Source organism: Lygodium microphyllum, chromosome 3 (genome assembly GCF_053477565.2).
Source record: "Lygodium microphyllum isolate KBCC chromosome 3, Lygodium_microphyllum_v1.1.10, whole genome shotgun sequence".
NCBI classification, from domain to species: Eukaryota; Viridiplantae; Streptophyta; class Polypodiopsida; order Schizaeales; family Lygodiaceae; genus Lygodium; species Lygodium microphyllum.
The window spans coordinates 27,467,013-27,479,485 of NC_141137.1; the positions used below are offsets into that span (position 1 = coordinate 27,467,013).

The following is a 12,473-nucleotide window of genomic DNA, read 5'->3' on the forward strand; positions in this document are numbered from 1 at the left end:
TGCTGAAGAAGTATGGCATGGCTGAATGCAAACCATTGGATACACCTCTTGATCAAAAGGTCAAGCTAGACATGAGCACCGGAGCTAAAGTAGAGGATGTGACTATGTACAGTGAGATGGTTGGTAGTTTGATTTACTTGACAATCACTAGACCTAACTTGAGCTATGCTATAGGGCTCATAAGCTAGTTTATACAGAATCCCAGAAAGCCACACTTGGATGCAGTTAGACGCATTATGAGATATGTTAAGTCCACTGTAGATTATGGGCTGTTCTATGTGAGAGACAAGCCCTTGAAACTAGTTGGATACATGGATGCAGATTGGGCACGTTGCTCATATGACCGTAGATCTACGAGTGGATATGCTTTTGGATTTGGTAGTGGCATGATTAGCTCGAGCAGTAAGAAGCAACCTACGGTTTCTTTGTCCAGTACTAAGGCAGAGTGCAGGGGTGCTGCATTGGCAGCATGCAAGATTTCATGGCTGCTCAAGCTTATGGATGATTTGGACATAGAGGTAGATGCTCCAGTGAAGTTACTATGTGATAATCTGAGTAGTGTACTCTTGGCCATGAATCCAGTATATCATGCCAGAACGAAACACATAGAGGTACACTACCACTTCATTAGAGATATGATTCTTACAGGGAGATTTGATCTCATGCATGTGAAGACTGATGAGTAGGTTGCAGATATCTTTACCAAGTCCTTGGGTAAAGATAAGTTCAGTGTTTTAGACAACTTCTTGGTGTGCAGATGTTGTCTTGAGCTTGAGGTGGAGTGTTAAGACTTCAAGCTCGATCTATTATCTTTGATATGACCATACCCGACACTTAAGTTGTCCAACTGTACCACACTATGCGGACATTAAATAAGTCGGTGCTTAGGACTTAACTGCTTTGGTGTGAATGGTCCTTTGTGACCTTAGGTTGTACATTCACTAAGTAGTGTGTGGAATGATAATAGAAAGTGAGAGAGCACTCTGCTCTGACAGTTGCTTCTTCACTCTTGTCTCTGTCTCTCTGATTGTTAACATTCACAATCCTCATCCACATTGATATTGTAGGCCTCTTCAAGAGCCATAACAATCTCTACCTGATCAAGAGAATCAACACCTAGCTCTTGAAATTTGGAGTGAGACTGAACCGTGCTAGGAGTGACTACCAATTGTTTGGTTACAATTTTGATAACTTTCTGCAGAGTCTCAGGTTTGGCAGGTGGAGCACCAGGCTGAGAGGAGATCTGCAACCTCCTTGAATACAAAGGGCTGATTGAGATAGCCAGTCTCACAAAAGAAGAGCCCTTGGAGTCATTGATTTGCAGAGAACGAGCCACAGCAATCGAGAGGGAAGCCATGACAGAAATCAGTGCCCTTGGAGTCGTTGATTTGCAGAGAAGCCCATGGAGTGAACAAAGGAGCTCCATGACAAGCCCCAATAGTTGAGAGGGAAGCCATGTCAGAAATCCTTCTTTTTCTTCCTCCTTCCTTCTCCCTCTCCGTCTGCTTCTACTTCTGGAGCAGAGAAGAGGGTTAATAGAGGTTGATCCTCTTATAACGAGAATGCCTCACAAATCAGCTCAAAAGGCATGATTGGATGTGCCTTTCCTTTCCAAGATAGTATATAGCTTGAGCTTATAACCTCCATATCCAAGCTCTATATAGCTTGTGACCACGAATTTGATGAGCTCATAGATGAGTGTGTTCAGTAGGCACAGTATGCACAAATCTAGCATCATGTACTGCGTGAGATCACAAGATTAAAGCAAGGTATTGCTATACTCTATGGATAGCTTAAGATCTCAAGAGTCAAGTAGATGATGCTTTTGAATCCATTGAAGCCATTGGAGTTGAATAGAAGATGATTTCTTGGACCATAGCTTCCATGGGAGCTTGTAAGGAACTTAAAACAGGAGAGAGAAAGACTGTTTCCAAAAACAAACCCTTCCTTCTCAAAAGTAACCACAACCAAACTTACCTCCAACCCTAGTTATCCTTATTTTGTCCATCTTCCATCATTTTTGAGCCAAAAATGAGCCACGACTTGCTAAATGTAGCTAGAACCCATCATTATGTTGAGATATTTGCAATCACACCTACTTTAGTCCCTTTGTGAGAAGCAGTGAGGGTTCAAGACCAGAATCCCATATGCACAGTAGGAGAAAGTACCACCACTCAATTCCTATAAAGCATTGTACTTGCACTCTTTTTCTAATGCAATAATAATACTCTTTTCTTTCCAGTAAAGTGTCATGTCACTGTCAATACACAAGATTGTGTTTATGAGTCCAAGTCTCAATCTTGGAACCTAGTTCACTTGTGTAACAATTTGTCCTAGTTAAGGTCAATGTTTTCATGAGTTTCTTTTTCCACTTTAACCTCCATAGCTTCTGCATCTGCCATGCTCTAGATCCCATGTATTTCACATGGTATCAGAGCTCAGTTGAGCATGGCCCAACTCTCCTTTCACTCCTCTTAGCTCCTTTCCATCTCTTCTTAGCTCAGTTTGAGTACTGGACTCTATCTCCAACGTCATTTGCATTCGTACCTTCAATGAAGCTTCCATGGCAGCCATAAATAGTAGCACTCTGTCAGTTTGAAGCTTTCATATCTCTCTCCATAGGCCAAATCTCTCTAAACTTCCTTTTGGAGAAGTGTTTCTCTACTTCCAAAGCTCCTTGTTGGCACCTCAATCATTGATATTGGGCAACTATAGCTTCATCATTGCCTCTTTTCAGAGTTGCTGCCATAACTTTGTCTATGGATGGCACCTACCTACCTCTGTTGGAGCAGCCATATCTCATCAACCAGGCCATATCTCTTGGAGGTTTCTCCTTGAGAGTTGTTCTTTAGGTCAATCCACAACTTATTGGCACAAAAATCAAGGAGATTGATGCACACCATGCACGACATTTGCATTTTTCCAAATATGGGTGCAGTTTTGACAGTGACCACTTTGAAGGCTTAGATCTCTCAACTCAAGCATAATGAGTACAAACCCTCTTAGGGGCAGTTAGAGCCATTAGTGAGGGTCCTCTATCTCAAAGGGTTTGAGCAGATTCAACCTTTGGAGCGCGTGGAAGCTCATTTACCAATTATTGGTCCCTATTTTGACAAGACAGCCATAGCCACTTACCTTTAAGCTCATTTTTCCTTCATTTTCTCTCTCCTGCCACTTAAACCAAGCCAAGGCCACTCTAATCTAAAGTTTTCAGCAAGTATTCAACCATCAAATCAGCAAGGAGGGAAAGCTATGAAGAGTTTTTTGAAGATCATCAAGTCAAACTCAAGCAACAAACATCAAATTTCAAACTAGTATCTTTTGATACTTCACTGCCATTGCTTGTGTCTTTTGACACATACAAAGATCAACTCATTCTTGGTTATTCTCAGTCATTTGAAGCTAATTTTCTACTGGTCTCTCAAGTCAAATATGGGCAAAGATTCTCCAACTGCCCATTTTAAAGGAGTCGGGCTTCATACCTGGTAGGCCCGCATCAAATTGATCGTGATGAAGAAGGGCCTCTAGGCCACTACCACTGGAAAAGAAAAGAAGCCTAGTGATGTGGATCTTGCTGTCACTTGGCAAAAGAATGATGATAAGGCTCAGGCCATTATCAAAGTGGAGCTAGATGACAGTTATATCCACCATGTGGATAACTGTGAGACCTGGAAGAGACTTGACACCTTGTTCAGTGCATAGTCTAAATCATCAAAGTATGATCTCCTAATTGAGTTTTTCATGCTTCAAAATGAAGTTCAACACATCACTTGCCACACATCTAAATTACATGGAAGGACTTCTAACCCAACTTGCAGGAATCAATATTAAAATGGAAGAAGATGTTTGCATCAGTGTTCTACTTAAGAGTTTGCCTCCTGAATATAATAATGTATCAACAACTTTAATCAACATGCCAAATCCTGAACTTGTTGATATCCAGGCATCACTGTTAGAGGAGGAAAAGAAGCTAAAAACTAAGGAAGAACTAAGTACCTCTAGAGATGAGCATGCATTATATGTTGGGAACAGGTACAAAGGCAAGAAGGATCAGCTTCTGTGACTTCTGCAAAAGGACCGGACTTACCGAGAAGTTCTGCCATGCTAGAAAGAGGTTCCAAAAGGCCTATCTAGTTGCAATCAAAGAAGAAGAAGAAAATGGAGCAAAGGAAGAAGAAGAAGAAGAAGAAGACCACCAGGAGAAGGACAAACCTCATCAATCCTTCTATTCAGGTAGACTTTTTTAGTTTTATATTTCCTAGCCCTAATGCCTCAAACATAAATTTGTAAAATCCTCAGTTATCCTTGTACTATAGCCTCTATACACTTTTTGAGGTCCCTACTATAGCCTCTGGATGTCCATCATGTTTGTGGTACCCACACTTAGCCTTTTTTGCGACAACCCTTGGTGTTTTTGCCATATTTATGGTGTGCCCACACTTTACAGGTGTTGCTTTCACTAAATCCTCTACACACTTTGTACTTTTGGTTGTGATTGACGAGGGGTGTTGAGATATTTGCAATCACACCTACTTTAGTCCCTTTGTGAGAAGCAGTGAGGGCTCAAGACCAGAATCCCATATGCACAATAGGAGAAAGTACCACCACTCAATTCCTATAAAGCATTGTACTTGCACTCTTTTTCTAATGCAATGATAGTACTCTTTTCTTTCCAGTAAAGTGTCATGTCACTATCAATACAAAAGATTGTGTTTATGAGTCCAAGTCTCAATCTTGGAACCTAATTCACTTGTGTAACAATTTGTCCTAGTCAAGGTCAATGTCTTCATGAGTTTCTTTTTCCTCTTTCAACCTCCATAGCTTTCGCATCTGCCATGCTCTAGATCTCACGTATTTCACACATTACCCATTGGATATTGCCAAGATCCTCCATCTTTCATGCCAAGAACCATCTTCTTGACCACGGTTTGTGACAGTTACTTCAAATCTAACCATGGTTCTATGTAAGTCACCCCCAAATAACTAGACACATACTTCCATGGTGAGAGATCAACCAAGTCTTGATGTAACCAGCTCCTCCATGATTAAGACCTCCCCAGCAAGATCATAACCATGAAAATTGATGTAACCAAGGATCAAAGACATAAAGATCTGATACCAATGTAATAAAGCTAACCTTACTAGCCAAAACTGGCCTAGCTCCATGTCCAATCATGGATAAAGAAACAGGAAATCAACACGATAAACTGAAAATGGAAAGAGACTAACCTTCATTAACATGGCAAGCTGCCATAGCTAAAAAATGGAATACAAGAAAGAAAGTTCTCTAGAACAAGATGTCTTCAAATGATCAAGAGATAATGCTACATTTGGCTAGCTGCCATTTTATAGGTAAACCCTAACTAATCCCTAGCTAACCCTAATTAGGGTCTCTTTACACATGTCTCCCTTGATTCCTAAATGTATTTACAAACAAAAAGTAGGGGGCAAAATTTTCTACATGACATGGGCACTTCAAAAGAGAATGTTCCAAAATTGGTGAATATTGTCGTCAAGGAAAATTCAGTGGCCAAGGCAAGACTACCCGTAGCCGTGGATGTGCAACAATAGGAAGGGCAAAAACTTCTAATATCACCACTAAGGAAATTAATGGAGAAGAAGACCCATCCATGGATGTTGAGATTGAGAGGGCATCCATTCATGTTGCTCTCCATAAAAAGAACCTGAATGACCAATTTTGAGTGATCCAAACTCATTCTTTCATTTCACTAGCTTGTGCGAAAAGGTTAGGAATAGCACTATAGCTGCACCTACCTTGCTTGTCAAACTAGAAAATGGGTGAGAAATTACTTGCACAAGACAAACTGCTAAGGTGGAATTTCTACTTGGAAATGAGTCCACACATGTTATGTTTAGGGTAATGAATCTAGGAGTCCATGAGTGCCTACTCGGGATGGATTGACTACTCCCAAATGATGCTCACATCCATTGTGGGAAGGGCCAAGTTTGCTTTCGGGATTCTTAAGGTGAGCTAGTTACAGCTCAAGGAGAAGTAGGTAAACCAAAGATCCAAATAGGCAAGGCAACACAAATAGCTCAAGGAATAAGGAAAGGATTACATGTCTATCTAATCAAGCTAAACAAGCCAAAATCGGTAGAGGACTCCAATGAAGAACCGTCATGGTTAAAAAAGTACACAGATGTATTTCAGGAAGAATGGACAAAATTACCATTGCCCAGGGAAGTTGACCATGAGATTAAGCTAATACCAGGTGTTGCACTAGTTGCAAAAAGGCCTACAAGATGTCCATTCTAAAAGCTATTGAGTTAAAAGAACAACTCAAATAGCTATTGGACCAAGGGTATGCAAACCCCAACAATTCTCCTTGGGGGGCTTTAGTCTTGTTGCAAAAGAAGAAGGATGGGACACTTCACCTTTTAATCGATTATAGAGGCCTCAACCAAGTAACCATCAATAATAAATATCCTATTCCAAGGATAGAAAAGTTATTTGATGGATTGCAGGGAGAAAAAATCTTCTCCAAGATTGATTTGAGGTCAAGATACTACTAGATCCGCGTCAAGGTTGCGATATTCCTAAGATGGCATTCAATACCAGATATGGTCATTTCGAATTCATAGTAATGTCTTTTGGATTGGCTAATGCCCCTACCACATTTAATAGGCTAATACAAGATATTTTTAGACCATATCTTGATGATTTTGTACTTGTCTTCTTTGATGACCCCCTAGTTTATTCCAAGGAAGAGAAGGATCATGAATCCCAAGTTCGCATCGTCCTTGAGACCATGAGGACTCATAAGCTCTATGCCAAGAAAAAAATTGTGCCTTCCTCAAGAGGCAAGTTGAATATCTTGGATTTATTGTGTCAAACAAGGGAATCTCTATAGACCCTAAAAAGGTTAAGGATGTCCAAGATTGGCCTCCACCAACCACTATCAAAGAAGGGCATAGCTTTCTTGGATTAACAAGTTGGTGTAGGATCTTCATTAAGAACTATGCCTGAATTGCAGCACCCCTCACAAATCTACTAAAAAAGCAAGTTGCCATAGTGTGGATGCCCACCGAACAATCAAGTTTTGAACAACTCAAGCATAGCTTAGTGATAGCACCAATTCTAAAACTCCCTAACTTAAGCAAGGAGTAAGAAGCTGTCATGTATGCTAGCTCACTTGCACTACGCTATGTACTAATGCAAGAAGGTCATCCTATAGCATATTCTTTGAGGAAGCTAAAAACCCATGAAAAGAATTATGCTACTCATGACTTGGAGCTACTAGCACTTATTCATGCTCTCAAACTTTGGTGACACTATTTTCTTGGTAACAAGTTCTCTTTGGTCACTAACCATAAGAGCCTCAAATGGATCTTCACCTAGACTGACCTCAATATGATGCAACATTGTTGGATTGAAGTTATGTAGGAATATGACTTTGAGATTAGGTATCAACCTAATAAAGAGAATGTGGTCAATGATGCCTTAAGTCGCAAGGCATTCCTCAACTCTCTTATTTTGGAGGAACCTTCAATGGCGGAATCATTAGCAACTATGGTGTCAAGGCCTAGCAACCCTATCCTTGAATTAGCTAAGGAGGAAGCTAGCTATGACCTAGAATATCTGAAGATGATAAAGGAGATTATGAAAAAGGACAAAAATCCCAGACTTAAGGTCAAGTATCAAGAATTCTCTGTCAATGGGGGACCTATCTATTTTAGGACAAGATTATGCATACCCTCAAGCAAGAAACTCAAACAGAGAATACTCTAGGAACCACATGACTCCCCCTTTTCAGGCCATCTGGGATATATCAAGACCCTCAACATGGTCAGGAAGAGCTACCATTGGGAAAGGCTTAAGGAAGATGTACTCATATATATTAGGGAATGTTTGTCTTGCCAACGCATTAAGGTAGAGCATGTCAAGATGCCTGGGAAGCTACAACCTCTTCACATTCCCCAAATGAAGTGGAAATTTATCAGCATGAAATTTGTTGTTGGATTACCTTCAATTCATGGGGGATACAATTCAATTATGGTTATAATAGATATGCTCACCAAGGTTGCACATCTCAGTCCAGTCAAGACAAACTACAAAGCTTCAGATATTGCCAGATTATTCATTAAGGAGATATTCTCCATGGGTTACCTAAAAGCATCGTTAGTGACCGTAACTCGGTCTTCATATCTCACTTCTCGAGAGGAATATTTGAGGAATTTGGGATTCAACTCTATTTCAGAACAGCCTACAACGTCCAAACTAATGGCCAAACAGAGAGAGTCAACCAAGTCATTGAAGATATTCTTAGATCTTATTATTGCCGCAAACCCAAGAAATGGATCCAATATCTACCATTGGTAGAGTTTTGTAACATACCAAACTTCCAATAGCATGCATGAACCCTCTTTATAGTCGTAAGGATAATCTCTTTATTTTGATAAAGGTAAAAAAAATTTAATTATTCCCCTCTCCTCCAGCCGACTGTCGAGCTCGAGGAAGAGGGGAATACCACGTTTAAGCAATCTCCTTGCTGGAGCTTGCTAAGACTATGGAGCATGCATGATGCCACACAGGGGAGGGAGGATCCCCTCCCCTCACCTATAAAAAGTCTATGGCCATAGATCAAAAGAGGAGGCCGCCGCCTATTGTTGCTGTGTAGGAGAGATCCGTGACTCTGGGTGAGAGAGAGAGAGGTGGTCATCGCTATAAGGGAGACGCCCTGAGCTGCTGCATCGGTTGTCGTTGACGTCCGTCTGCATGCCACCACAATGGCCTTGGCCGTCGCCACGCTGTGCAAGGGGAGCCACCTCCCTCCACGCGGCTCCACAATAATCCCCAGAAGCTTTGGAAGCTTCTTAGGGAAGCTTCCAAAGGCCTTAATAAGTCCCCCTTCATGTGGGCTCTATAAGCCCCCTTTCCCCTCCTCCCAAAAAGGTTTTACCTTAAAGGCCCTTTTTCTCCGGGTATTTTAAATCCCCCTTAGGCCCCCTTTCTTATAGCCTTTAAGACTACCCCCCCCTCGAAATTCGACTTGAAGGGGCCTTCATGTGGCCTTAAGTTTTTTTTTACATTAAGAAAAAATTCCTTCTTAAAGCCCTTCATACCCTTTGTTCCCCCCACACAAAAATCCACTCTTAAGTGTCTTCTACACCCATTTTTCCCCCTTGTAGAGGTTCATTCAAAAACCTTAACTACGAGGGTTGGTATCCCCTCCCCCCCCCTCGAGATTCAAAAAGAGCCTCCTAGCCGTAGTCATGTGGGCTTACGAAAACATCCCCTGCCTTGGGAATCCAAGGTCCTTGGTGTACCCCTTTCATACCCTCTGTTTTCCTTCTCTTCAGGATTCTTGCACCCAATTTCACGTGAAGTGCACCTAAATCCCTTTCTATGTTCGTATACAAAGGAGACAAACAATATCGTAACTCCACACCCAAGACGAAAAGGATACATTTGCGATGGCTCCTAAGAAAGCCCAAGGCGCAACTACAGGAGGATCGTCTCCTAGCATCCACGTGGACATCTCACCACAAGTCCAGGTTTTTCTTCCTAATTTTTATTTTACGTCGTTATAATTCAATTGGACGTAGATTTCTTTTTGGAAATAGGATGCATTTTTCGTCTTAAATGCTTTAGAAAAATTAACTCACGATGGAGGAATTCAGTCGTTAGTATTTTTATTAAAATGTACAAAATAAAGTGAGCAGAAGATTGATATGCATTCCTAGCAAGTAGTTTTTGTGCATTTCAATGAACTGAACTTAGATTATTGTCCATATTCACAAAACGGAATTAAGATAATGCACTCCGTTTAAACATGGAAGTATAAATTGCATGTTGCATTATTAGGCCATATTTTCTTCGCAATGAGTCATCATGGGAAGTGCTAAGAATCCATAGGAAAGTGCAAGGCAAGAAATGATTCCTAAGTTGCATAAATTGGTCAATTATCGTTTTTTAACTGCATAATTTTTAGTAAAAGGTCGCTTGTTTAGCATGAATCTTGTTCGCAAGTTATAGGATGATTAAATGGAATTAGGTTATAACCTAACCTATGCTTGATCTTAAATCGATAAGTTAGGGCTGAAAATCAATTTACGCATAGACAATAAGTCATGTATTTATGGAAATGATAGCGTAATTATCTTCAAGAATTAAACAAATTGGCATAAACCTAAACACCTAAACCCACGGAGTACTCATTTTAGAAAGAGTGAATTCAAATCCAAAGAACTCACTAGGATTTAATACGTGACCTAGTCGCACGTATTGCTAAAACTGAAACTCCGCCACACTCACTGAATATAGGGACAACGAAACATACTTGAGAACTAATCTAGGGTTTTTCCCTAAGAATCTTTTGCTAAAAAGATGGAACTTGGAACCCTAGGACTGACAACGTCAGCCTAATGTAATCAGGAATAGATTATTTCGTGACTCCATTTGATAGGTAGAATAGTCCCATAGTTCGATGCGACACTTGTGCAACAAGTGCAGAGTCGTATGATCTTGTGATTGGATCACAAGGATATGGCAAATTCTCGGAATGAGGTTGGTAGATTCTTACGCAAGTTATCTTGCAAAAGGATGAATAATCGTCCTAATATATCTTTCTAGGATAAAGATAATTATTTGGAGCAAAGGACAAACCAATAAATTGGAATAACATATGAACTTAAGGTATAGATCAAGTCGGGTTAATAGGGTACAGCGCTAACCCAGGATATAGGGGATCTTGCCAAGTCGCAAGTCATCCCAGATCGAGTGCTGGATGAGTTAAAAAAGAAGGATTCACTCCTTAGCAGTTGGCCAATAATAAACGACCAATGAAAATGTTTGTGCTTGTTACAAATTTAAGAGCACTGTTTGGCTTTGTTTGATCAATGAATTAAAAGATAAATGGATATGTAATACTTTAGGTTGAAGGCATAAAGGGAGAGACAGCTTCAGTTACCCCTGACTGCCTGCCTGACCCTAACCAAGGGGGTTTTTAACCACGCTGGGAAAGTGGACCGAACCCGCTGCGAGAGGTCTCTCCGTTGAGCGCTACTTGGAGCAGGAGGACGCTTGGGTGCCAGGGGGGGCTCTGGCCATAAATCCCTCGCCTTTCGAGCCCTGCACAAGAGGCTAACGTGACTCGAAATTGGATCTCGAGGCCCACATAGTAGTCTAAGGGCGGAATCTTGGATTAGTGATCCCTGTGGATTGATGGATAGACTTCGGGTGGATTGTGGATAAGCCTACGGGCTAGACTTTCTGTATTTCAAAGATAAATATGATAACCTGTTAAAAAGGAACTTGTTTGACATTGCTTTTCTATGTCAAGTGATATGATTACGTGAAGGAACCAGTGCACCTAACGGCTAATTAAGGAAGCTAATTGATACATGTCCAACTAAATGTGTTAGATAATTAAATAATTAAAATAACCTGAGGAAAGTGCAGTGGATGTGGCCATAGGTCCGTCCTACGGATGGGTGGTCCCGGTTGGCCGAAAACTTTTCTTAAATCACGATGGACAGCCAGAAGATCGTCAAAGAACATGAAAAACAAAAGCGTTGACCTAGAGTTATAATCGATCCCGATTTACGCTATTTTAGGGGAACGGAATGAGACTATGCCTTCTGGCAGAGAGGTTGAGCTTCGCATCCCTCTCGTTTTCCATTCTCCTTGAACCAAGTGCAGCGTGAATCCACTTCGAACTTGGTGTTTCTGCGTAAAGTAGTTCGCTCGGGTTCGATGCTAGTTGCTGTTAGGAAATGACCAATAGGGATAACTTTAATTCAGGTCGGTCCTAAGTGGGAATGGCCGGAATACTTCCGCTACGTGGAAGACGTGGAAAGTCCTAGATTACAAACCCCGTAACATTCCATGGGAGTGCCGGGTGGAGCTTTCTAGACATCCTTTCCGATGGACTGTTAAGAGGTGTCCTAAAGATAACAAGTGGACATGTTACAGTTGGTATTAGAGTAAACCAAAGAACGATTTGTTTTTATGAAATCTTGAGAAGATAAAGTAAAGCAAATGTTGTTGTCCAAACATTTCCTTACTTTCAATGCTATCTTGCAGAATTACGAAGCATGGAACAAGTTCTTAGTGTTCCGAGTCATGTTTATGACTGCAATGCATTCCCCGGATTATCGACAAAGGGTTGAGATGATGAACATTCTAGAGTGTATCTATAATCCATCACCTTTGTACATGGACTGAAGATGGACGGGTGCCTCAGGAATCTACTATATAGCTGCCCACCGGTTTGCATAACTAAAGACCAACCTATAGATGATCAAGTGGTTGGAAGACTAAAAGTCATGAAGCTGTTCGTTTTTGTGGAAGCTCACGTAAACTCAACTTTACATATTCGAGGTCGGAGGGTTGAGTTGAACTCGTATGTATATGAGGAAGTGACTCGTGTAATCCCCACTGATAGGATTAAAGTATTGGGGTTGCATGAGAAGAATGGGTTCCAAAGGAAAGGATACCCTAAACTTCCAAT

At 41.0% G+C, this 12,473-nt stretch overlaps 1 protein-coding gene across 1 annotated transcript; it reads right to left on the minus strand.

The window, feature by feature from the left end:
* Window positions 1-1,030: 1,030 nt before the first annotated feature.
* On the minus strand, window positions 1,031-1,357 carry LOC148038177 (acyl carrier protein 1, chloroplastic-like). The gene has a single exon (XM_087675205.1). The coding sequence runs from the start codon at window positions 1,355-1,357 to the stop codon at window positions 1,031-1,033; it is 327 nt and encodes a 108-aa protein (XP_087531331.1).
* Between the last annotated feature and the right edge of the window lie 11,116 nt (window positions 1,358-12,473).